General features: G+C 56.5%; 1 protein-coding gene across 1 annotated transcript in view; it reads right to left on the reverse strand.

The window, feature by feature from the left end:
• Positions 1 to 25,826, reverse strand: part of ADAMTS7 (ADAM metallopeptidase with thrombospondin type 1 motif, 7) — a gene marked incomplete at its 3' end in the record, with an annotated part of 42,525 nt that continues 16,699 nt past the window's right edge. Inside the window, exons 9-24 of the mRNA XM_010002844.1 lie at positions 25,216 to 25,360; positions 24,573 to 24,665; positions 23,841 to 23,986; positions 21,791 to 21,960; positions 21,440 to 21,573; positions 20,574 to 20,692; positions 19,812 to 20,058; positions 17,418 to 17,559; positions 15,824 to 15,950; positions 15,327 to 15,540; positions 10,887 to 12,680; positions 10,450 to 10,596; positions 10,014 to 10,187; positions 9,361 to 9,507; positions 8,228 to 8,387; positions 1 to 74 (exon numbers count right to left, since the gene is read on the reverse strand). Of these exons, the coding sequence (XP_010001146.1) occupies positions 1 to 74; positions 8,228 to 8,387; positions 9,361 to 9,507; positions 10,014 to 10,187; positions 10,450 to 10,596; positions 10,887 to 12,680; positions 15,327 to 15,540; positions 15,824 to 15,950; positions 17,418 to 17,559; positions 19,812 to 20,058; positions 20,574 to 20,692; positions 21,440 to 21,573; positions 21,791 to 21,960; positions 23,841 to 23,986; positions 24,573 to 24,665; positions 25,216 to 25,360 (4,033 nt within the window). The remainder of the gene's footprint in view (positions 75 to 8,227; positions 8,388 to 9,360; positions 9,508 to 10,013; positions 10,188 to 10,449; positions 10,597 to 10,886; positions 12,681 to 15,326; positions 15,541 to 15,823; positions 15,951 to 17,417; positions 17,560 to 19,811; positions 20,059 to 20,573; positions 20,693 to 21,439; positions 21,574 to 21,790; positions 21,961 to 23,840; positions 23,987 to 24,572; positions 24,666 to 25,215; positions 25,361 to 25,826) is intronic.

The following is a 25,826-nucleotide window of genomic DNA, read 5'->3' on the forward strand; positions in this document are numbered from 1 at the left end:
CAGGTGACACCTGCCCAGGACGCGCAGGGTCTGGCAGAAGCCGAACGTCAGGCGGTCGCGCTCGCAGACGAAGCCTGGAGGGAGGCGAGAGGGCAGGGCCGGTGTCACCGGGGAGGTGAGCGGGCGTGGGGCGAGAAAACCGGCACGTGGGTGGCAGAGGACGGGACAGACCCACCCAACACCGAGCCCACCCGAGCCCGGGCATCCTCGGTATGTCTAATTACCCAGGGAAATAACAGCTCTGCTGCTGCCAGCAGTTCTGCAGCATCTTCCCAGGGTTGAAAAACCAGGGGGGGGGAGTGGGGCTGGGCTGGGAGGTCCGTGCTGGCAGCCTGGGAGGGGTGACAAACCTCCCTGTGATGGCATCTCCTGCCAGCCCCCAGCTGTCCCCGCAGCGCCAGCAGAAGGCGGCAGAAAGGCGATCAGGTGTTCCCTGGGCTTTGTGTTTAGATTATTTCAAGAACCCACATCATGTGTTTCACTTCCTGCAGGTGTCTCACAATCCTCAAAACAAAACAACATCGGGGTCGCTTCAAGGATGGACTTTTGTTTTGGGAACCACTGCTCTGGTGCCAGCCCCTGGGCCGGGGGGGGGACAGGCAGCCCCCAGGCCAGCTGCAGTGGCCATGGTGGCCGTGGGCCACAGCCTGGCTGCCCTGTCTGAGTCACTCCTGGCTGAGCAAACTGTTTGCAGGAATGGTTTCCTCTCTGCAAACAGTCTGGGAACCACAAATCCCTCTCTGGGGCCGGAAGCGCCACGTCGGGGTGGGGGCTGTGGCAGAGTGGAGACCTTTTCCCCCCTTTGGGATTTCAGTCACAGCCCTCACACCCCCAGCCCCACCAGTAAGGAGGTCACTATACTGGTCTGATACTCTTTGCTCCTGTGATGCTCCATGGGGGTCTCAGGGATGGCATTTCCCGGGATCACCCCTGCAGCTCAGCACAGCACTCCCTGAACCCCCAGAGCCCTTGAGCATCCAGGCATTTGAGCAAACAAGTACATGTATTCCCATTGGCACACGCTGCAGGACAGGGATGTCTCAAGCAGGGATCTCAAAACACCTCTGGGGTGTCTGATGAGAGACAAAAGATGAAATCTGCCATTTCAGCCTGGAGAAGCCCCTGCCTGCCCCTGGAGATACTGGGGAGCACCAACCTGCAACTCCAGCCCAGCACATACATCACAGCCACCTCTCTCCTTGGGAAGATTCAATAATCATTTACTCTTCACCAGGGTATGACCACAGGGTCCTGCCTGGCCTGTGCTTCCCTCCAGATTTACACCCTGGTGGTGCTTCCAGTTGCTGGTTTGGGAGGCGATACTGCCCAGGAGAGCGGGAGGACACGGCGCCGGCATCGCGCGGGGGAAGAGCCACCGCAGCAAAAACTCCACGGCCTTTTGAAGAACTCCATGAAAAATCCTGCACGGATGGATGGGAATGGCACTGGAGCCCCACGGGGTCGGTGCTTGGGGGATGCTGTGCAGGGCAGACCCTGCCAAGCCCCTTGGTATTTTTAGCCTGCTCAGCTCGTCCCGAGCCCTCTGCTTATCGCAGCCGCCTTCCTCGAAAGCTATTTATGGATCCCAACCAAGTTGCCTCCTGCCTTCCCTTGAAAGAGCTGTAAAGGCTCCAGAGCCTCCCACTGGAATGTTGCTTTCCAGGACCGGGGGTGATGGTTTTGCTCTTTTCTGATCCTTTTCCAACGGCTCAACACTCTGGGTGCTGGTATGGAAATGCCCATACCTGCAGTACCCAGGGCTAACAAGCCCACGTGTCTCCTGCTGGGAGTGATTTCTCTTCGTACACCGCGTTGTGTGCAAAGGCACAAGCCCACTGCAGAATGACCCCTGGGATGGGCTTGGGGAGGGAGGAGAGGAGCCACCACCCTAAGGTGGAGCATCCCTGGGATTGTCCTTCCGTGAGAGCCTGGCAGGACTCAGCCTTCCAAAGCATTTTAAGCAGATGAAGTCGATGGGAGTTGCTGAGCACTCCTCAGTTCCCCAGCCCGGGTTGTTCTCCGGGCTGATGCAGCGTCCCAGCGTGGATCTGTGCGGGGTCAAGCTCAGGTCTGAAAACCTTGGCTGAGCTCATGATTCCTCCCCGGAATTTGGGCATGGGAAGCTGTAACAAGCACTTAATTTGTCAGCTCTTCAGAGAGGGTCCCTACAGAATTGACCCAATTTTCATTTAATCCTTTTACCGTTATTTTTTTCCATTAACAATTCTTTTTTATATAATCCCAACACTTCATTTGAACATACACTCCAGTGTTCAAGTCTACGCCAAATTTCAGCCCAAAGGAAGAGCTTGAAGCAGGGCTTTTAAACTCCAGGCTAGGTCAGCACATTAGAAACTGAAACCCCCCACTTTCTTTTGGTTGTTTTTTTTTTAAAGTTGGCTGTGGAAATGGCTTTAAATTTCATGTAAGCTCCTGCCACACAGACCTAAGCATTTACTTTTATGCTCGGGAAAAATAAACTTCCTGGAAAAGGTTTTGTGAAAACAAGGAAAGGTTGAGCTTAGAGCTGAGCTAGCAAAAGCAGAGAATTAAGCTGCTGACCCCTGGGCCTTCGGGATGCTCTTGGACTCTGTGCTGAATTTAACAAGTATTATCCCAGGCTCCTGCTCCCGGGCGGGCGATGTGCTCCCCTGGGAATGGGCACCAGTAAGGGTGGCTTGTGTCACTGCTGGTGGCTGTGGAGCCATGGAGCCCTGTCCCCCCTGCCATGGATGCTGGGCTGCCAGGTGTGCTTGCCTGGGCAGGCACTGCCATGGCCACAGCTCGGAAAACTGGGAGAAAAGCACAAAACCCCCTGGTTTTCAGGTGCCAGCCCTCGCTGCTCCCGGCACGTCTCGCTCAGCCCCAGCACGGGGCTCCCATCAACACCCCCTGAGCACCCAGCCTGGGGACTACAAACCAGGGGCAGGAACGTCCTGGTGCTCTCCAAGAGGTTCAGAGAGATTATCCATTTTTCAGAGTCTCTGGAGCCCACACAGAGAAATTCTCATTTCCGAAGAGCAGCAACAGAGCCAGGACTGTGCTTTGCCTTGTCTTGCCCTTCCTTCTGAGCACAGGGAGGGGGAGAAGAAGCCTCTGCTGAAAAGAGTTGCGGAAATGCCCATACCTGCAGTACCCAGGGCTAACAAGCCCACGTGTCTCCTGCTGGGAGTGATTTCTCTTCGTACACCGCGTTGTGTGCAAAGGCACAAGCCCACTGCAGAATGACCCCTGGGATGGGCTTGGGGAGGGAGGAGAGGAGCCACCACCCTAAGGTGGAGCATCCCTGGGATTGTCCTTCCGTGAGAGCCTGGCAGGACTCAGCCTTCCAAAGCATTTTAAGCAGATGAAGTCGATGGGAGTTGCTGAGCACTCCTCAGTTCCCCAGCCCGGGTTGTTCTCCGGGCTGATGCAGCGTCCCAGCGTGGATCTGTGCGGGGTCAAGCTCAGGTCTGAAAACCTTGGCTGAGCTCATGATTCCTCCCCGGAATTTGGGCATGGGAAGCTGTAACAAGCACTTAATTTGTCAGCTCTTCAGAGAGGGTCCCTACAGAATTGACCCAATTTTCATTTAATCCTTTTACCGTTATTTTTTTCCATTAACAATTCTTTTTTATATAATCCCAACACTTCATTTGAACATACACTCCAGTGTTCAAGTCTACGCCAAATTTCAGCCCAAAGGAAGAGCTTGAAGCAGGGCTTTTAAACTCCAGGCTAGGTCAGCACATTAGAAACTGAAACCCCCCACTTTCTTTTGGTTGTTTTTTTTTTAAAGTTGGCTGTGGAAATGGCTTTAAATTTCATGTAAGCTCCTGCCACACAGACCTAAGCATTTACTTTTATGCTCGGGAAAAATAAACTTCCTGGAAAAGGTTTTGTGAAAACAAGGAAAGGTTGAGCTTAGAGCTGAGCTAGCAAAAGCAGAGAATTAAGCTGCTGACCCCTGGGCCTTCGGGATGCTCTTGGACTCTGTGCTGAATTTAACAAGTATTATCCCAGGCTCCTGCTCCCGGGCGGGCGATGTGCTCCCCTGGGAATGGGCACCAGGAAGGGTGGCTTGTGTCACTGCTGGTGGCTGTGGAGCCATGGAGCCCTGTCCCCCCTGCCATGGATGCTGGGCTGCCAGGTGTGCTTGCCTGGGCAGGCACTGCCATGGCCACAGCTCGGAAAACTGGGAGAAAAGCACAAAACCCCCTGGTTTTCAGGTGCCAGCCCTCGCTGCTCCCGGCACGTCTCGCTCAGCCCCAGCACGGGGCTCCCATCAATACCCCCTGAGCACCCAGCCTGGGGACTACAAACCAGGGGCAGGAACGTCCTGGTACTCTCCAAGAGGTTCAGAGAGATTATCCATTTTTCAGAGTCTCTGGAGCCCACACAGAGAAATTCTCATTTCCGAAGAGCAGCAACAGAGCCAGGACTGTGCTTTGCCTTGTCTTGCCCTTCCTTCTGAGCACAGGGAGGGGGAGAAGAAGCCTCTGCTGAAAAGAGTTGCTGGACATGACCCCTGGCTTCCTCTCCAAAATCCAAAAACTGCTTCAAACACACTGTGTCCAGGGCTTCCCACAGCCAACCCCAGGAGGAGCAGCCGGGCTCCAGCAGGCAGCCCTACCAAGTCTTTGCTCCTTCTGCCTGTTTTACTGTGAGGAAAGGGCTGGGCAGCAGCTCTGGGTCCTCCTCTGCTCCAAGACTGAGGGGAACTGAGTCCCAGCAGGACCTGCAGAGGGTGAGGGCAGGGGCTGGCAGGGTGGTTCCTCCAACCACAGGTAACGCACCATGTCTTCCTTGTCGTCCTTGCTTTCCCCAGTTTTAGCACTCCAAGGCCAATATCCTCTTTGCAGAAGGTCTTTCTTCTGCATGGAAAAACATGCCTTTGATGTATTCTGGAGTGTCTTCCAAACATCAAGGAAGGGTTAGTCTTTTGTTGTGAGGATCAGGCCCTGTCCCTGCCAGGCTGTTACTGGAGCCTTGGCTGGAGGCTCTGGGCAGAGGAGCCCAGGCTGCAGCCCTGGGTGCCTTGGGTGTCTGCCCAGGGTGCCCTGTGCCTTCACACCCACACCCAGGCTGATGAGAAGCAGATTCACGGACCCTCCTAATTGCTCGCATTGGCCACTGAGGTCCATTGCAATTTATGCTTTCCAAAAAAAATCTACTCAGTCAATGTCCAGAAGGAGGGAGGAGAAGCATCTCCCACTGCTGGAAAAGAGGCATCTCTGTAAGGCTAAAATGGGTAACATTCACTTCTCCTACACTTAAAAAAAACGGGGAATCCTTTCCCAAGCACCCATTCTTCATTGACTGTTGTTAATTAGCAGTAAATAACGGGCACTTAATGACTCGCTCAGCAGCACCTCCCTGTCTTGCCACTTGGCTGCAGACTGACATGCTCAAATGACAGAGAAAATTGGAATTTGCTGCAATTATTTCTAGTATGTTTCCCTGGCGGACAAATTCAGCTACATGCAGCAGCATGAATAATTTCATTTCCCTACTCAAAGCAAGAGGGAAGATAAAATTTAATTGCCAATTAATCTTGAGGCAACTAGAAATAGAAGCAGAGCCTGGCTAATGAGCCTGGGGCACTGTACACAGCAGTGATTGGTGCAAATCTGGGGAACCTGCAAACTATCAGATCCAGAGAAATGGGCAGGAGGAAAAATACGAATGTGGTGACATTTGCCACGATGAGCACCCCCGGGGCTGCTCTTGTTTGGGCCTGGCTGGGCTGTTCCACCCCTTGCTGACGGGGTCTGGCCAAAGGCACAGCCCTGGTGTGGCTGTGGCTCAGTTCTCCTGCTCACATCCTTGTCCAATCTAAAGCCAAAGCTGCTTCTGAGTTTTAGCACCATTGACCTGCTGGATAAACTGGCCCTGGTTTCTCTGAGCTCTCACACAGGACCTGTTGCTCAGCTCCTTCCTAAGGTGGACATAAACTGAAGTGGAGTATGTGAACACAGAAATAAACATGCTGTGAGGGCGGTTTTTTTCCAGCTGTCTGAGGTACAAGAAGTGATGGGGTAGCAGGAGTGGCTGGTGTGGGGGTGGGAGCACTGCTGGGGCTTGGAGCTGGGCATGGCTGGGCAGCAGGCAGCACCAGGCACCAGCCAGCTTTCCCGAGCCAGGGGATGCTCTTAGCTCCCTGGCAGCCTTGCCCCAGGGCCAGCAAGTCTGTCTTTGCTCCTGTCACCCAGACTGTGGTCAGGGGGACAGCGATGTCCTCCTGGCCCTCCCAGACACCAGCACGGAGCTGCAGGGCTTTCCTGGCCTCGGCTGGCATGGGTGAGGGTCACATCTGGCAGCCTCTGTGCTGGAGCCCTGTTTGTTTGAGTTCCTTGTCCCAACATGGAGCAAGACAAACATCCCCAGCCTGGCTGGGACATTGCATGGAGACATTGGGGTGCCCGACGGGCTCTGCTGCTCCCTGGGAGCCATCCAAGGACACAGCCAACCTTATCATCTCTGCTCACAGCTGTCTGCAGCTGTAAAACGACAGGCACAAGTAAAAATAACTTGTGCAATCTTCAATTAATTTATAGCCTGGCAACAGAAAGGGATTCTGGTTCTAATTAATTCCGACCTCCTGTAATTGGAGAGAGCCAATTGATGGTGCGACGCTTGTTTACACACTTAATCCTTTCTTTCTCTGTTAAAAATTCATCTGATGATGGCTTGAACATTTAAACTCTGCTGCGTTATTTGCATTTTTGTGTCCAGTGAGCACAAGGCTGGTGGCAAAGACAAAGACGTGGTTGTGCTGGTACCGGTGCACTTGATGCCACAGGAGGTGGCGGCTCCTTGTGCCCCTCACATCAGCACATGTTCCCTCAGCCTGCATTAACCTGGTGCTGTGCAGATCCCCCAGAGCACACGAGCAGGGCTGGAGCTCATGTTCATGCCTTTTTGGGGAGCCTCTGCCTGTGCATTTACACATCTGTGATTTCCTGCCATGTGAAAGTTTGTTCCTTTACATGGTTTGGCAGGAAATGTTTGTATTTCCAAGAGGCGCTTCCTGCCCTGGGCTACACTCAGAGCATTTATGTCATTTTCAAGCCAGAACCTCAGCATTTCTTTGTTGTTTCTACACATCTCAGTGGTTATTCTGATGCAGCCCTGGCTGCACCAGGCAGCTCCTCTGTTCTCATCACCAAGCCCAGCCCAGGAATTTTCCCGTGACAAAAATAGCAGGAACCACACATCACTTCTCGAGCCAGCCTGACTAATGATTTCCTAACTGCTGAGCTGCCCAGCAGCCCCGCAATGCCGAGGGTCACACGGCCACCCAAAAGGAGAGGTCTGATGGTGAGAGCACCCCAGCAGCCAGCCCCACAGCCTCCTAGTCCCAGCTGATCAGAGCTGATGCTTCTGCCATCTCCAGAGCAGGTTTTAGGAGGAACTGGGCAGGAGACAGGACAAATACAAAGGGCTGGAAGGATGCAAAGGGGTGTCCCAGGCTCCTGCACCCTGGCCACGGGCCGCCCGCTCCCCTCCTGCCCAGCTCCAGCCCTCAGCCCTCTCTTTGTTCAAGAAACCTCCTGAGGGTCTAATGTTTCTTTCTGGGCAGACAAAAAGCTTTTTTTAATGTCCAGACACATTAAAAAGATAAGGAGGATTAATGATTAACATGCTAATATCAATGACATCTAATCCCCTCTTCCTTTCACGGGCTGTTAACCCTTGCAGCCCACACAGTTCTGGTTCACAGGGAGTGCCTGGTGCTGTGGGGCAGTGAAGGTGAGAGGAGCAGCCAAGCGAGTGCTTGTGGCTGCAGCTGGAGCAGGTAAAGGAAGCTGGTGGACATGGCCCAGGGTCAAATAGGACCAACATGCTGGAGCATCTGCCCAGACATACCCAAAGATGGTGGATGGAGAACTGGTCTTTGCTCTGACTTGCTCTTGGTGAGAGGTGGGAGAAGAAAAATAAAGGATGAGTCTAAACTTGCCTCAGCCCTCACTGCTGCTGTGCCAGGGAGGAAGGTCCCCTCCCAGCAGAGGATGGTGGTGGAGGACGATGCATCACTCCTCTGTAAAGCTATTGATGGAGGAGCCACCTACTCTACCCCTTAACCAAGATCCTGGTGCCTTTCACACCGGTATCCACCACTATCCCCATGTCCTCGAAAATGCAGCATTTACCCCAACCAGCCCACACACCCAGAGCACAGCCAGACCAGAGATGAAGCACCCAGCCTCCAGGAGGGCAGAAGGGCCGCGGAGCACCACTCGCTTACCCGACTCGGAGCTCTGGCAGTCCTGGGGGTTGCACTTCTGGGTGCTGTCGGGCCGGGGCTCGTGGTCACAGAGGCTGCTGTCCTCCTCTGCCAGCCCCGTCCTGGTGTTGATGCACTTCACCTGGCGCCGCTGGACGCCCGTGCCGCAGGGAGCCGAGCACTGCGGGAGGGAACAGCCCTGTCAGCCCAGGGGAGCCACCCCCAACGGGGGGCTGTGCCAGCAGCGCCAGAACTCGGTGGGGCAGAACCCCAGACTGCTTTGGGTGGTTAAAGATCATCTAGATCCAACCCCCTGCATGGACAGGGACATGTCTCACCAGCCCAGGTTGCTCCTTCAACACTGCCAGGGATGGGGCAGCCACAGCTTCCCTGGGCAACCTGGGCCAGGGTCTCACCACCCTCATGGCAAATAATTTCTTCCTAATATCCAATCTCAATCTCCTCTCTTTCAGCTTGGAACCCTTCCCCTAGTCCTGTCACTACATGGCCTTGTAAAAAGTCCCTCTCAGGAGTGTTCTTCCCTAGGTTGAAGCTGTGGCTGCTGCTACTTCTGCTTTGAGTCACAGCTCCTGGTAAACATGGTCTTAAAATCCATCCTGGTGAGCTGCTTGTGTTCCATCATCACTCCTGGTGCTTGAAGCATTTCATCCTTGGTCTTTGGTCTGGGCCACTTCCCAGAGGAGATGGTTTTGGGTGGCAAATTGCCAACTGAAGAGGAATGAAGTTATGTTGGTTGGTTGGTTTTTCTGGAGCAGTCAGGAAGGACTTCTCTGCCCTTGGTCTTCTCCATGCGTTGCATCCTCCCCCACGGCCACGCTCTGGGTGGCCACCTCATTGCTGCAAAGTCTATCAGATGCTTTTTGCTGGATGAGTTGCCTCCAGAAACATAAATCTTTAAATCTGAAGTCTGGAGCCTTCTCTTCTCCAGGCTGAGCATCCCAACTCTCCCAGCCTGTCTCCAGAGCAGAGCTGCTCCAGCCCTGGGATCATCTTCGTGGCCTCCTCTGGACTCTCTCCAATATCTCCATGTCTTTCTTATGATGGGGACTCCAGCAAACTTCCTCCCCTGTTCCTCGCATTTCTTGCAGAGTCCCCTGGAGAGGAGCCACCTGCTCCTGCTCGTGCCTGCTCACCTCTCCCCAGGAGCCCACCACCCAGGTGGTGCAGGGGTGGGTGTTGCAGGGCCGGGTGGTGTTGGGCCGTAGTGTCTCCTCACAACGTCCCAGCTCCGGGCACGTCACCAGCCGCTGCTGCTCCCCGCCACCGCAGGACTCCGAGCACTGCGGGACATGGGACATGGGAAGGAGAAGCCAGCAGGGCCAGACAAAGGCAGACCCAGCCCGGGAGTTGGTGTCTTAGGTTGGTACACTGCAAAACCTCCCTGAAGACACACAAACTCACCCCCAGGTGGACTCCCCCCTGCAGCTACCCCTGCTATCAGTGCCTGCTTTCCTTCCTGGGACTGCAAACTGGCTGGGAGGCTCCCAGGGGCAGGAGGGTCTGCCCCAGGTATCTGCCTGGGTTTGGCAGGTGTGGGAAGAGGCAGGCAGAGCCTGATGCCTCCCCCCTGGCAGTCATCGGGGGGGGGTCCAGTGAAGCAGATCACTGCAGGCAGTTCAGCCCCCCAGCCCCAACCACTGAGCTCCAGGCAAGCAAACACCAAATGGGCTCCCAGGGAGAGGGGAAACATCGGAGGGTGGGAAACAGGCACGTGCCCAGCTGGGGACAAAGCCCTGCTGCAACACTCAGGGGTCAAGTGCTGTCCCCCCTCCCCAGCAGCCCCTACCTCCCTCCAGGAGGACGTGTACCAGTCCAGGCACGGAGTGCCCTGGCAGGGCAGCTGTGCTGGAGGTTTGTAGAGGACAGCCTGGCAGTGGAAGGGTCGGAGGAGTCTCTGGTCTCTGGTGTCAATGCAATGCACGTCCCGAACCTTCATCCCAGTGCCACAGCTCCGGGAGCACTGGGAAACAACAAGAGCATCAAACTGGGAAAGGGCAGCAGTGGCCAGTGAACCAGGAATCTCTCTGGCAGTAGGTGACTCCAGAGACACATTCTGCCTTGGGCTGGATAGAGTTGGTACCCAACCTCTTTACTCCTCCTCTAGTCCATGGCTAGAGCCACGAGGCCAGAGCACAGCCCGGGAACCAGGAACGCTCCGGCCACAGGGCAGGCACTGTTTTTTGGTGGATTTTTAGGACCCCTCGGGCTGCACCCCCGCTTACCTTGCTCCAGTTCCCCACACGCCAGGTGGCACAGGGTCTCAGGGAACACCTCCGGGCAGGGACGGGCTTGTTGGCGGCGGCGCAGCCGGCGTCGCTGCTGCAGCGCACAGGCCGCCAGACCGCGCCCACGCCGCAGGTGGCCGAGCACTGCAACACAGACACCTGCTCCTCTCCTCTCCTGCCAGCACAGCGGGGCTGGACCATGGTGGTCCTGATGCCCTGATGCCCCATGGCTGGCTCTGGCCAAGGATGCAGCCCAGTGGCCCAGGAGAAAGGTCCCTGGGGACTCAGCTCATCGCTTCCCCCATGACGGGGGGGACATGTGTGAGCCATGCGTGATTTCTGCATGCCAGGGGCAATGCCCCAGAGACCATCAGCAGAGGGACTGGTCCCACCCTCCATACTGGCCACCTCATGCATTAATGGGACACACATACCTCGCTCCAGTTCCCAACCTCCCAGCTGGGTGTCACAGCGGCTGCCATGGTGGTCGATGGTAGAAGCAAAGTCTCCTCGTCCTCTTTCTCCCTCTCCTCCTTCTCCCAGCGTGGCAGGGGGGCAGGGGTGGGCTGGGGTAACTCGTGCTCCCCATCACTGAAATCAGATGTCCCTGGGGTTGTCCCCAGTGAGCGCTGCCCTGGCACGGTGCTGCGGAGCAGGGTCTGCTGGGCACGGGGTGATGCTGGCTCCAGGTGCTGGGACATCCCCATGCTCCACCACGATGGGGGAGACCTGGAGGGAGATGCTCCCCCCAGGTATGCAGGAGGGCTGTGAGCTGGAGATGTGGGCATGGCTGGTGACAGGGCATCTTGCTGGGTGAGGCCACTGGATGTGAGCTGGGTGGCTGGCCCAGGGAAGCCAGGGGACAAGGACACTGCTGGTGGAAAGGCTGGAGTAGCCACCAAGGGGGCCAAGGTCAGGGACATGGGGGTGTGGAGCCCTGCCAGCCCCACAGGGCCCCCAGCACCTGTGGAATGGGGACTGGCAGCAGGATGGGGACTGGCAGAGCTCCTTCCCATCTCCCACCCCAATCCCTGTGGGGTGGGGAAGAACAGATCTGCCCATTCTGTCCCATGGCCTTGCTTGCCCTGTGGCCCTGCATGAGTGCCTGCAGTCCCCTCTGGCATTTGTGCCCACTTGTCCTGCCCCCTGGTCCAGGGGGCAGCACCATCAGTATCACCGGTGATGACAAGATCCATTTCCCTTGGATCTTCATGGCCTGTCCCTGCAGAACCAGCCACCTCCTGCTCCTCACTGCTGGTGGTCCCCAGCCCCTCCATGCTCGCCCGTCCCTCGCCGCTGCTCCCTGGCTCTCCCAGACCTCCAGGCGTGTCTGTGCCAGTGCTGCCCCCCCAGACTGGCAGCAGGGAGTGGGAACCAGCCTGGGAAGGAGCCCTGGGAGCAAGGCCATGGGCTGGAGCATCCCTCCCAGGACTGCTCCCCATTGGCATGGCTCCCAAGGGCTCACCCAGGGGTGGGTGGTCATGGCTGTTTGCAGAATCATGGCTTAAGGTGCTCTGGGTGGGCGGGTGGTCCTCAGAATGGGGCACGAGCATTGCATCCTCCTCCTCACCCATGAAGCCAGGGATGGTGTATTTGGGAGCAGCTGTCCCTGCATCCTTGGGGACCACGCTTAGGAGGTCATTCATGGCTAAATCCCCAGGCTCCATCTCTCCTCCACCATGCACAGCAACAGAAGCATCTGCTTTGCTGGTTACCAGAGAGTCCTCTCGTGCTTCTCCTCCAGGCTTGATGGTGTGCAGTTCACCAGCAGGCATCTCACGGGGCCCCTCCACGTCGTTGGTGCTCAGCTCTGGCTTAGGCTCCTCACCTCTGGTCTCCTTCTCCATGAAGGGATAGTAAGACAGATCCTCGTGGAAGTTGATAAAATTATAATCGTAGTAAAAATCATCAACAAAGACATTTCCCTTTCTGTCTGAGAAGTCCTCCTCAGTGATGACATTGACATCATTGGACTGGGGAATACTTGGAATTAAGGAGTTAAATTTAGTAATGTGGTTGCTGGGGATGTAATGGATTTCATTGAATATCTCTCTGCTGGAGGACCCACTGCCAGACCAGTCGCTGCTGGTGTCCAGTTTCCTCTGGCACTGCGGCAAGGAGCAGATACTTTCTGAGCTGGGTCGTTCCACAGGGTCACAGGCAGCCCCGGTGCTGTTGCTGCAATAAACTGGGCGTCTCTGGGTCCCGTTTCCACAGGTCACAGAGCACTGGGAAAGGAAGAGACACAAACAGCAGGGATGGGTGATGTGGGGGCAGCAGGAGGAGTGGGGAGGGGGCTGCAGAGGTGCCCATACCCCTCACGGCTCCACCCCAACCAGATGAGGTTACTGGTTGGTCTCAATGATCTTAAAGGCCTTTTCCAACCAGAATGATTTGATGATTTCGTGATAACAAAGCATGTGCTCCACTGTCCACCATGATGCTTTGGGTACAGGGTGAAGGGGCTCCATGTCACTTTCCCACCACCCACCCCAAGATGTCTCCTGTGACTCCTGCCTGGGGCTCCCCTGAGCCAGGAACAGGGAGCAAGGGGCACCACTCACACTGGTGAGCAGTGTTATCACCAGCCAAAGCCACCTCTGGGGCTGTCTCCCTGTGCAGGGCTGGGATCCCAGGGCACTTTGCTCAGGGTGATCCTTGACCTTCACTCCAGCCAGAAATAATTTTCCCGGGAGATGGACATTGTGAAGGGCATTGGGTAAGATGACCTAATAGCTCTTTTATGTGACCTATCACCATGAATTGCATCTCTTCTTCTAGAAGAGAATCTTTTGAAGCAGGGGATAATGACATGTTGTTGTCCTTGTAGGAAAAAAGCAAAGGTCAATAAGCAGTTTTGTTGAGGACACCCCCTCCTCCACCATAATGGCCTCTTTGAGGTTGCTCAGAATAAAAGAAACCCACAAGCTGGCAAGAAGGACAGCAACATTTTCTGCTGGATAAGCAGATTGTAGAGCTACTCCCATCAGATGTGGGCTGCACAGGCCTCTGGCTGCTGCTGCTGGTGGTGACACACAGAGTGCTCCTCACGGCCATCAGAGAGCCTTGCAGACCCAGCCAAGGAGAACCAACAGTCAAGGAGGCAAACAAGCCCAGCAGAGGGGATTGCTGCTGAAATCCCTGCTATTTGGGCAAACAGGGATGGGCTGGGGGAGGGTTTGATCCACAGCCACCATAAACCATTACTGCAGATTAACATCTGCAGGAGGGGTGCAAGCAAACTGCTTCTCCCTGCTGGGGTGGCCAAATCAGGGAAAGCAGAGATCAACACCCACAGTGTGCACCTTCAGCTAAAATTTCTCAGCAAATGCCTCCAGCTGCATCCAGGAGATAAAGACCAGGTATTTCAGCTCTTGCAGGGGGAAGGAGGAGGCTTATTTGCCAAGGCTTGGTTATCAGGAAAGCCTCTGGGCCACAGATAAGAGACTGTGGCTGTTGGGAGCCTTGTGGAAGAACACCCAGAGCTCGCAGGAGGCCTCAGCACCAAGCACACAACTGCTGGAGGCATCACAGCAGGCTGCAGGGTGGGACGTGCTCTGACCAAGAGACTGTGCATTAATGGACAACAAATAATACTTCTGACTGCACCAGCTTCCTTGGAAAGTCCATAAAGCTGGACATACGTTGCTCCAAGGTCCTTCTGCAGGCAGTAAGTCCCAGTGCTGAAGCACTTTGTTGGGCTGCCCAAACTGCAACGAGCCCCTGGGGCCGCGCAGGCTGCCCGGGCGCTGCTGGTGCCACGGGGCTGGCAAGTACAAAAAAAGGCAACAAGCCCCTATAATTTTTCTGGCCAGAAGGGCCACATTCCTGGGAAGCTCCCAAACCCTTCAAATTTCTCTGCTTACTGGTGGTGGGGGAAACGGAGAAGAGGGAGAGCTCCCTGTTTAAAATAAAGAAGGACAGACAAATTACAGACATCTCAGAACCCCAAGCGTGTTTCTCCTGGGCTCACAGATCTGTCCGTGCCAACACCACAGGCTCGGCGGTGGCTGGGCTGGCTCCAGGCACAGCACACACCCGTGGGCAATTCAGGATTTCCCCTTTAATCTCTCGGCCCCGTCTCTCTCGGCCCTGCAATTGTGGCTTTTGTGGGGCCCTAGAAAAATATTTCTAAATAGCTCTCATTTAGCCTTCAAATTTTCTGTTCGCATTTTTTTCCCGTTTGTTTCTTAGCAACAAGCTCAGTTCCCAGGCTCTCTCATTTCTCTCCCACCACTTGTCTTCACACCGAACACTTTTTGAAACCACAGCTTAAATTAGGAATTGTAATTTTCTGGTTAAAACCCTCAACCTGCGGTAAAGCTGATCCACAGACCTACAAAAACAAACAAATCAGCTACACGGGGTGTCTGCAGACTGTGGCATTTTATACAGGGGTTGATTTTTTTCTCTCTCCTCTTTTTAAATGATGCATTTAAAAACTTGTGATGGCTCCTCCATTCCCTAGGATCATCTCTGTCTCTGCCCAGCCCCTGCACAGAGATGGGGCAGCTTCGAAGGGGAAGGCTTGTGGTGCTGGAAAACACATCAAAGGGTTGGAAACCTCTTGTTTCTGCCCCCCCAGCATCCAGCACAGGCCGTGGCCATCACCCTGACTGAGGATGCTGCAGTGTTCAGAGATGGGGCAGAGTCAAACAGCCCTGTGTGCTCCTTCCTCACTCTGAGACCTCCCCATGCCATGAAAATCCCATTCACGTGAGCTGGTGCCTCAGGAGCCCACAGAGACATTTTTTCCCCAGAAGCAGGAGCATGCTCACCGCTCTCAGGCAGGCTGTGGGCTTTCTGGGAGCACTTTGTCCCCAGCTCCTACCAGCTTTGCAAAACACTGGGACCTCCCCGACACTCCTTCTCACCTCTGACCAGTTCCCTACAGCCCACTGGGAGGGACAGGGGACCTCCTGATGACAGGGCGCGGTGGCAGCAGGCTTGGAGAGGTGCTGGCAGTCTGCTTGCTGCAAGGCCCTCTGCTCGTCCACCCCCACACTCTGGATGCAGAGCACCGTCCTCTTCATCAGCCCCGACCGGCCGCACGTGGCCGAGCACGTCTGCCACTCGCCGACCCACCACCTGGGGACATGTGGAAGAGGAGATGCCTCAGCTACCAGCCAGGCTCTGTGCTGTGCCCCACACCACCAACCAAGAGGAGTTTGGGGCCAGGAGATGTTCAGGAGATGCTGATGGGCTTCAGCAGCCTGTAACAGTCAGTGGGGATTTGCAGTCGTGGGAAATGAGGGTCCCAACCGTGGTTCTGTTTCAGTCCCAGGTCAGGGTGCTGGGCAAGGGGTCAGGGCTGGGCTGGTTCCCATGGTGTGTCCGGGATGGGAGTAGGGTGAGGGGACAGCCCACAGACCTGGCTGGGCAGGGCTCCTCGCTGCAGGTCCTCTGCTGGTCATCAGGGCGGGTGAGGGCATCACAGAACCGCTCCTCCACAATGCCAGCCAGCTTCTCCACGCAGTGCACCACCTGCCGCTGCACCCCTGCGGACACAGCGGGGCTGGCACCCAGGCAGGGACCCAGACACCCAGCACCCTCCACCCACAAGTGACAGGAGGCCCCAAGATGAGCCTGAGCCACCCAAACCAGGGGAAGGGAAAGGAAACCACCAGTGAAACTGGAAGCGGAGAGCGCACTTCTGCTGAGGGACTGATGGCCTCAGGGAGCCCAATGGCACCAGTGCTCCCAGTGCACCCAGGTGGGAAAAGCAGAGCTGGACACCCGACCTTGATCGGACACTTGTCTGATAAGACCTACAGAGCTCAACTGGGCTGGAGAATGACAGGAATGGATGGAGCAATGTTGTCCTTTTTGGGCAACCTCCTGCTACAGCTCATGGAGAAACCACCCGCCTCCCGCTCTGCTGTGCTCGCAGGGTGACACTGCAGGGTGACCTCACGCTGGACACGTAGCCTCACTGCCTGCCTTTGTCCTCCTTAGTGCAACACATACTTGACCCATGACTTGGGAGAGCTGTAAATATTAACTGCTGCTATCAGCTGGGGTTGAGACGGCCCAGCTGAACTGCTGAGTTCTGCTCTGGCCAGCGAGGGGCTCAGCCCTCCTCCAGCCACCCGTCTGCACCCAGACAGAGTGAGCATCCTCACTCCACTCTCTCTTGGATTCTCCTTCCGCTCTGGAAGCCGAGCAACCAAACCTTGTGCAGACAAGCCCATGCCCTCAGCTCCTGTTCTCCTCCTCTCCCCACACTGCAATGTTGCAGGTGCCCGTGCAAAACCACAGCAAAGAGCTCTTGGTGCAAGTCTGTGTAAAGGCCCTGCCAGCTCCTGCCACATCCCAGCCCTCCTGCTCTGGGCAGGATCCACACCCACCTCCCAGGACAAGCAGGAAACATCTCCTGGCACCCTGTGCTGCCCCAGAAGGGATGAGTGTCCTTGAATTCCCTTTTTTTTAGCAGCAGATGCTCTCGAGGAAGCGCTCGCTGGTCACAGCCTCCCCCCTTGCAGCATGCCCAGACCATCCCCCTCCAGTCCTATGTGGGGGGAGAAGAAGGGCCGTTCTTCACAATCAGCCACCCCAAAAGCTGCCCTGGGGGCTCCTGGACAACTGGCCAGCAGGGAAGTGAGGCAGGAGGAGGAAAGCAAGTGTGCACAGGGCAGCGCAGGACCCTGGAGCTCTGCCCACACCGGGAACCCTCCAATGGGCTCTCCATAAAACCCTGGAACCCACCCCGCCCTGGAGAAGCCAAGCCAGGCTCTTCCAAACTCCCTAGATTTCTCTAAAGCTCTTTTGTCTCCATCACCCTGACGCTGAGAACACCCGGTGCAGGAACAGGCCCCCGAGCGAGGAGCGAAGTGCTGATAAAGCCGGGGTCGCGCTTTTTTTCCCCCAGCCCAAGACTTCCCGAACACAAAGAATTCCCAGGAATTTCTCCGGGATGGCTGCAGCACAGGGGTGCTCCCCTGCTCCTGGCGGGGGTGCGAGCTCACCGGTGCCACAAGTGGCGGTGCAGGAGGTCCAGGAGCCGAAGCGCCAGAGGAACTCGGGCTGCTCCAGCTGGTTCTCGCTGTCGGGCGGGCGCTGGATGGTGTACTGGTACCGCACGCCGGGGTTGGTCTCCTGGAACAGCAGCTGTCGGGGGCACAGCGGGTGGTCAGGGGGGGAGTAGCCCCTGCCACCCAGGGGATGCTCAGGAGGCAAGACCCTGCCTGGCGCGGCCACAAGGACATGGTTGTGGCATGTGGACCTGGTGTTCAGGGACATGGTCTAGTGGGGAGCTTGTGCTATTAGGTCTAGGGCTGGAGTGGATGATCTTGGAGGTCTCTTCCAGCCAGGGACACTCTGTGATTCTGTGACTGTCCCCTTGCACTGTCTGTTGGCAGGGGACAGCGATGGTTCCAGCTCTTGCTGGGGTGCAGCAGGGTCCAGGATGGCCAGATGTCCCCTTCCCTGTTGGAGCCAGGGCAGGAGGTTTTGCATGTGCCGTTCCTGACTCCAGCCCGCCCCAGGGTCTGCACACATGGGGCAGGAATGTCCCTCTCCACAGGACAGACCCACTGCTTGCTCCCACTGGCTGGAAGCATGTCGAGCCCTGTCTACCTCCTTCCATCTCCCTCCCTGACCTCTCAGTGAGGGATGCTACAGCTGAAGGGAGCTCTGGCTGCTCCAAGCCTTGTCTGCTGGACTGAAGGTGGATGGCCTGGATGGATGGACACTGAGGTGGACGTCAGCCACACTGACCTGCCCTTTGGGATGGGGCAGAAGGAAGGAAAGGGATGGCAGGATGAGTCTGGCCCTGTAGAGAAGGAATCAAAGCCCTTGGCTCTGCGTGTTCGAGAGAGTTTCCTTAATTGCTCCCCCCTTGAAGGGGCTTCCAACTGCTCTCAGCAGGCACGAAGCAGCTCCTGGGGTTGACCCAAGTCCTGCCCAAAGCACCTCCTGCACTAGTGCCTGGCAAAGGCCAGGAGCTGAACCTTGTTTTTCTTAGCCTAAGCACTCCCATTATTGCCAAAGCTTTGTTGTTCTTGGAGCTCCGGGAGGAACGAGGGCGTCTTTCCAGAACCTCTTTGTGAATATCCAAACATTTCTGTCAAAAGCTTTTAATTAGGTTAGGAATCCCAGGAAATGACCGGCGGGTGCCGAGCACGCCAGCGCTCCCGTTAACAGCAGCACTTGGCGGCAGAGGAGCCCAGGGTCCTGCTCACATTTCATCCTCAGCCTCTGCTGAAAGGGAGGCAAAAGGGAAGAGCTTGGCGGGGCGGCGTGGCTGGGCGGTGTGGCTGGGCTCCAGGGCGAGCCTCTGCCAAGGGAGGAGTGCACTGGGCCAAGCTGGGATGGCCTGGGGACATACCTCTGTGGCGGCCACCACCTCTGCACCACACTTGGCACCACAAGGAATTTCAGCCAGCTGCTGGCTGTGCCATCACCCAGGGGACAATTCCCAGCTTCTCCAGGGGAAAGCTTGGCCTCCCTGGCATGAGGATGTTGGCTCCCGACACCTCTGCATTAACAGGCAGATTCCTCACTCCTGACCATCCTTGGGAAGGAAGGGCAGAGACGGGCACAGCCTTTCACTGCCCCTGCCACTGGCAGCTATGGCTCCTGCAAAGCTCACTGAAACATAAAACCACCCTGAAATTAGTCCCAGGCAACTCTTTTTCCTGGAAACAAGGTGAAAATTAATTTACAAACTAAGGCAATTTCCAGAGCAGTGCAAAGAAGAGTAAAACTTGACATTCCTAGTTGTTTCAGAGGATTTCAAATGTTCCCTCAGGATTTTTACCCTCTGCCTCAAGGGCTTTGGTGAGGAAGCAGAGCCTGATCTGCAGCACCCTGTGCAGCATTACCTGGGTTTGGACCACAGAGCAGGACCCAGGGATTGAGCCCCTCACCCCAGCACTGCTGAGGGGAACATGGCACCGGTAGGAGGGTGGCAATGACATGGGGGCTGGGGGACCCATGGCATTGCCAAGTAGGGCCACTGGGCCACCCTTTGCTGCTGTGCATGGCACCACCACAGCTCCCAGCTCCCACCAGCTGCTCCAGCCCTGCCAGAAGCCCCATGGGCTCTTCCCCTGCTCTTGGTAAAATCTGGGGAAGGCCTCAGGAAAAGGGCTCATTCTCTTTACACTCTCCCTGCTGTGTAAATATTGAGGAATGCTGCAGAGGAGACAAGGCTCAGCTGGAAGTGGTGTGGGCTGGAAGCACACTCCTTGGACCAGCAGCATGTGTTTGGCTGCTCCCGATGTTGAGAAATGTGTCCCCACCCCTTGGATGGCAGTGAAGTGCTGTGATGGCCCTTGGCAGTGCAGCCCCACACGGGAAGGCAGGACAGCTGGAGGCTCTGCCCCCCGGCCTCCCCACCAGCACAGCCCAGAGCGTACCTGGATCCAGACGGGCTCCACAGTGGGCCCCGGGGAGGTGAGGTTCTCCCAGTTCCCTGTCCTCTTGTAGGTGAAGGTGGTCCCTGCCACCCTGTAGTCCCCGTTCCACTGGATGGTCCAGCCTCCATTCAGGAAGTACTTCTCTGGGTCCTCACTCCTCAGCGCGAGAAAATTCCCAGCTTCTGCGACTTCTTCGATCCGGATCTCCCGGGCTCCCACAGGAATAATCCCAATATCGACGTAACCTGGGAATGGAACCAAGAATCACTCTCAGGGGAGCCAAAGAGGCGGCAGAGAGGATGCTGCTGGTGTCCCTTGGGTGGGTGACAGTGTCCCTCGGGTGCCAGCATCATGTCAATCCTTACACCTTTGTGTGAGGCCCCAGCAGGCACCAAACCCCTCCTTGCACTGAGCCCACTGCAGAGCAAGAGTTCAGGAGCTGACAAGGTGTTTAACCACATGTTCAACATGTTCCTGTCAACCCACAAAGCCCCCATGAACCTCTCCACACCAGCTCCAGCATGCACACGTTTGCTTTCAGGCCTCTAGACACAAGAAGCACAAGGGGATATTTTTACTCCTGAAGAGCAAGAAGTGGAATGGCAACACCCCATCTCCCCAGGCTGCCACGTGGGTCTCATCCCATCAAAACTGAACAAGTTGGGATTAAAAGCCACACTGTGAAGGAGGAGCAGCAGCCAGCCTGGCCCGGCATGGCACAGGCAGCTGGTGACCTGGGGATGCAGCCGAGCCCCCTTCCCCAGCCCCTCGCTGTCCTCGAAGGTCTTCCTGATGGTGTGGCAGGTGGAGCCGTCCCCGTGGCAGACACCACACCGGTCCTCCACCGCGTTGGAGTCGATCTCGTAGTCGCAGCCCACGTTCTGCAAGGCAGCCCCGTCAGCCCCCGTACCCCAGCCCCGCCAACGCGGGCCCAGCCAGGGAGAGAAGGACCAGCCTTGGTCCTAAACGGTGGGAAATAAGGACCGTGGGGCAAGATGGAGTCTTTTTGAAACTTGGGCAGCAATATGGGTTCCTCAATCTAACATGTCCTGGTCACAGGCAGCAAGGAGCACAACCCACATACCTTTTCCAACCCAAGTCCACGGGCAGCAGAGCCTGTGGGCACATGTTATTTGCTGACCTGAGCTGAGCTGGGAAAGCTCCTTGGTCCTTGGCACTGCTTGTCTGTTTCATAGAATCATTGAATTGTTCTGATTGGAAAAGACCTTTAAGGTCATCAAGTCCAACCATCAACCCAGCCCTGCCAAGGCCACCACTGACCCATGTCCCTCAGCACCTCATCTACAGGGCTCGGAAATTCCTCCATGATGGGGACTCCCCCTCTGCTCTGGGCAGCCTGGGCCAGGGCCTGACAGCCCTTTGGGAAAAGAAATTGTTCCTGACACCCAGGAACTACATCCTTGAAACATCCTTGTACTCTATTTCCTTGAAATATGTCCATGCCACGTATCTCATGGAGCTCAGGAAAGCCCTCTGAGTGCTGAACCACAAAATGAGAAAGCTCAGCCCGTTGGTGCACGCAGGAGGGGACAGTGGTCAGCTCCTCAGGGACCTGCTGACATTTCCCTGGGCACGGGGGCCCTTGGGCTCCCTCCCCACGGGCTCACCTTGCAGATGCCGTTGATGCACATGTCACGACTGGCGTTCATCTCGTAGCAGGGCGTCCCGTCGATGACCGCGTCCCGCAGCTTCTCCGCAAAGTACTCGTCCTCGGGCCGGCAGTGCAGCTCGCAGGGGTTAACTGGGGAACCCAACAGGCAGAAACTAAACCCGAGCAGCTGGAGGCCACGTAGCCATCTCCGAAAACATTAATTAACCCTGCAAGCCCAGTCATAATTCACAATACGGCAATAAACACGCTGCAAGGCAAATCCTACAGAGGCAGAGAGCACAACCAGGCTCAGGATCGGCACTGGGGCTGCAGGCAGAACCCGCAGTGGGCTTTGCCCTCCACTCACTGTTGTTGGGCACTGGTGTCCACCTGTAGAGCTTCCCTTTGTAGAGCATGGGGTTGAACTGGCTGCACTGGACCTGGCGGAAGGAGGGCTTGTCGGGGGGACACGGCCTGACGTTGCAAATCCGGAACCGCTTCCGCTCCCCCAGGCAGTACCTGCCGCCGTACTTGGGTCTGTCCATGGGAGGGAAAAGGGACTGAGAATCACAGAAGGGCCTGGGTTGGAAGGGACCTTAAAGATCATGCAGTCCGATCTCCCTGCAAGGGACACCTCCCACCAGCCCAGGCTGCTCCAAGCCCCATCCAACCTGCCCTTCAACACTGCCAGGGATGGGGCAGCCACAGCTTCTCTGGGCAACCTGGGCCAGGGTTTCGGCACATTCATCATAAAAAAATTCTTCCTTATATCTAATCTGAATCTCTCCTCTTTCAGTTTGAAACTATCCCCTGTCCTATCAAAGACTTACTACACCCAAGGAGAAACTCCTTTTTTATTCATGGCTAATTTTGTGCCTGCTGCTAAGATTTGATCCTGTGAGGTTGGGTCAAGGCTGAGTCTACCTGGGCTCACCAGGGAGCTCTCCCAGTTAAAACCCACACGCATGGCTCTGTTGCACTGTTGTGTAAGGAAGCTGGCAATGAACCCACCATACCCGCCAGAAGGTTCCCCACTTCACAGAGCAAGCTTCTGAAACGCTTGGAAACTGGGCCCACACCTCTCTTCCCCAGGTTCCTCCTGGACCAGCTCCCTGCTGCTGTGGTGAAACATCTCCCTCCCCATCCCGGGTGCTGTGGCTGACAAGGTCCCCGTGCTCCCACCAGCCCAACGAGCCAGGTGCTTGTTCTGTGGCTGCTCCAGAGGAGCTGCTCTCCATCCCACCTGGGATGTGCTTCCAACTGCTCCTCTGCTGCCCAAGTGAACAGCAAGGCTGCCGCTGGACTTTTTCAAGTAAGAAAGACTTTAAAAGCAAGAATAATTATTTCTCAGATGCCAACAAACAGGCTCTCAAAACACGGCCACCACCTCAGGATGCTTGCCTTGTCCTTTGGACATGGCACTCTCCACAGCCCACTTTTCCCCTGGATCAGTTACATCTGGGCACGCTTTGCTGAAGAGAATAAAGTTAATTATTATTTTAGGGTTGTATTTACATACCCTGCCCTGAGGAAATGCCTGTGGGAGGAGGACTGCCCAGCACTCACATATGTTCACTCCATCCAAAAGGCAAAGCTGAAGATTTACCTTTGGTGGCCAAAGCAAACAACTGCCTGGGGAAGTTCTGCTGCTTTTCCCGTGTTTGCTCTCCTGCCCGCCCACAGCTGTGTTTAACACACTCCATAAACTACAACTGCACTTCTGCCACAGAACTCATGTCAAACACAAACGTAGCTCTTGACCTGGGACCCAGATTACACAGCTGGAGCAGCTCTGCTCTGGAGACAGGCTGAGAAAGTTTTGGGTGTTCAGCCTGGAGAGTAGAAGGCTCCAGGGGGAGACCTTAGAGCACCTTCCAGTGCCTGAAGGGGCTCCAGGAAAGCTGGGGAGAGGCTTGGGACATGGGCAGGGAGGGATGGGATGAGGGGGAATGGATGAAAACTGGAAGAGAGGAGACTGAGATGAGATCTGAGGGAGAAATTCTTGGCTGTGAGGGTGGTGAGAGCCTGGCCCAGGTTGCCCAGGGAAGCTGTGGCTGCCCCATCCCTGGCAGTGTTGAAGGGCAGGTTGGATGGGGCTTGGAGCAGCCTGGGCTGGTGGGAGGTGTCCCTGCCCATGGCAGGGGTTCAGACTGGATGGTCTTTAAGGTCACTTCTCACCCAAACCAGTTTGGGATTCTATAACCTTGGCCCCTCCAGAGGCTTCCACTGCCCACCCAGCTGGATCCCCCCATGAAATGGATCCTGAGGGCTCCAAAGCCCCGTCCTGCCGCACAGCGCAGACAGGGGCAGGGCGCCTCTGCCCAGGGGATGGCCCCCAGCTTTTTTTGGGCAATAAAGCCTTGGGTTCCTCTCCCCAGGGGGCCCGGGCGGGCGGTGGGGGGCAAGGCCGGGCTTACGTGGGGCTGCTGCAGTGCCGCTCGGCGCTCTGCACGCCCGCCCCGCAGCTGCGCGAGCAGCCGGCCCAGGAGCTCCAGGAGGCCCAGCCGCCGTCGATGGCCTGCGGCCGGTAGCCCACGGGCACGCACTCGCCGTTGAAGCACCACTGCAGAGGGACAGGCCGGAAGGGGAGAAAATAAGGTTTTCAAGATGCATTAATTGGTGTCACCTCAGAAAGCCCGACGGCGGGGAGCACCGAGCACTCGCGTCGCCCCCCTGCTCCCCGGAACTCCACGCTGTGCTGGCAGGGAGGTGCCTGGGCCTGCACCCCCAAGAGTGGGACAGGCTGAGATGTTGGGCTGCTTGAGGATTTGCAGGAGGCAACAGACCCAAACCCCCACTGAGACCCCCGCAGCAAGGAGACCCATAGCCCAACCTCAGCCCAGGGGGAAGCGCCAGCAGGACAAAGGCACAGCAGGGGTTTTTGCAGGGAGCAGCAAAGCCCGGGGTCATCCCTGGTGCTCTGGGGCCAGGGGAGGGGACACTAAGCCTAGAGAAGGCAGACTTCTGCAGACATTTGTAGAACGATAGTTTTATGCTACCTTGAGCAGGAAAACCCTGCTCTGGTACGTCGCCCATGCAAGGGTGACTGGGACTGGCCCCAGAGAGCTGGTCCTTCTGCCCCACACACCCCACATGGTGCTCCCCAAGCCCCCCTTCCTGCAGCCCAGGGGGGCACTGCTCCCCGTCACCTTGTTGTCCCCACACGCTGTGCCATCCACTGCAGCGTCCAGCTTGGAGTGGCAGGTGTTCCCCACCGTGCACCACAGCGTGCTGCACACGCTCTGCGGGAAAGAGAGTTGGGCTGCTCAGCCTGGAGAGGAGAAGGCTCCAGGGAGACCTTAGAGCACCTTCCAGTACTTAAAGGGGGCCCACAGGAAAGCTGGGGAGGGGCTTTTCATCAGAGAAGATTGGGATAGGACAAGGGGTGATGGTTTTAAACTGAGAGAGGGGAGATTTCGGTCAGATATTAGGAAGAAATTCTTCACTATAAGGGTGGTGAGGAACTGGGATGGGTTGCCCAGGGAGGTTGTTGTTGCCCCATCCCTGGAGGATTTTAAGGCCAACTTGGACAAGGTTTTGTGCAGCCTGGTCTAGTGGTTCCCTGCTCATGGCAGGGGGGTTGGAACTGGATGATCTTTAAGGTCCCTTCCAACCTTAATGATTCTATGATTCTAAAACGCAGTTCCACAGGGCATGGTTACTGCACCGACCAACCCATGGGCACAAGTCCAACCTGGAGGGAGAGGATCACCCCAGGCAAAGCCCCCTGACCCCTGGGAGCCCCTCGGGGCTGCATGAGCCCACGTGAGGTCAGGGAGGACCCCGACTTACGTCCATGTCATCGCAGAAGGTGGAGTAGGGGCCGTACTGCAGCCGACACTGGTGGCTCACGTCGTACAGGACGCCCGGGGGCACCAGGGGATAGTCCAGCACCTCCCGGGCTGGGAGGTCATCCAGGCACAGCCCCCAGCCCCGGCTGAAAGAGAGAGGGCAGAGTGGTGTCAGCCCAGCCCGGCACAGCCACACAGCCCTCCCGCAGCTGCTGACTGAGGAGCTGAATGGCTCATTAGTGTTCCACCATGAAGAGGAGCAATTAGCATTTCTAGCTGGTACAGCCCTGGCTCTCCAACCAACCCTGCAGCCACTCCAGCGTGTGGATGAGCATATGTGGGTACCCTGCTTTTCAGGGGGTATCTGCTCACAGAGCAATTACCCCCATAGCCCCCACCATGGCAGGTTATGGGGCAGGCGAAGGGGCAAAGGCTTCTCCACGGGGCTGCCAGGCCAGTGCCCTGCATGCTCCCCTTTCCTCCCTGACACGTCCCTCTTCCCCTGATGGAAATCCAGAAACACCATTTTCCCTAGGAATAATGCCCTGGGTTTCCATGGTGCAAGCAGGTCCTCAGCTCAGCCCTCAGCCTGGACTACAACACTTCGCAAGC

Source organism: Chaetura pelagica, unplaced genomic scaffold, assembly GCF_000747805.2.
Source record: "Chaetura pelagica isolate M959 unplaced genomic scaffold, ChaPel_1.0 scaffold658, whole genome shotgun sequence".
Lineage (NCBI taxonomy): Eukaryota > Metazoa > Chordata > Aves > Apodiformes > Apodidae > Chaetura > Chaetura pelagica.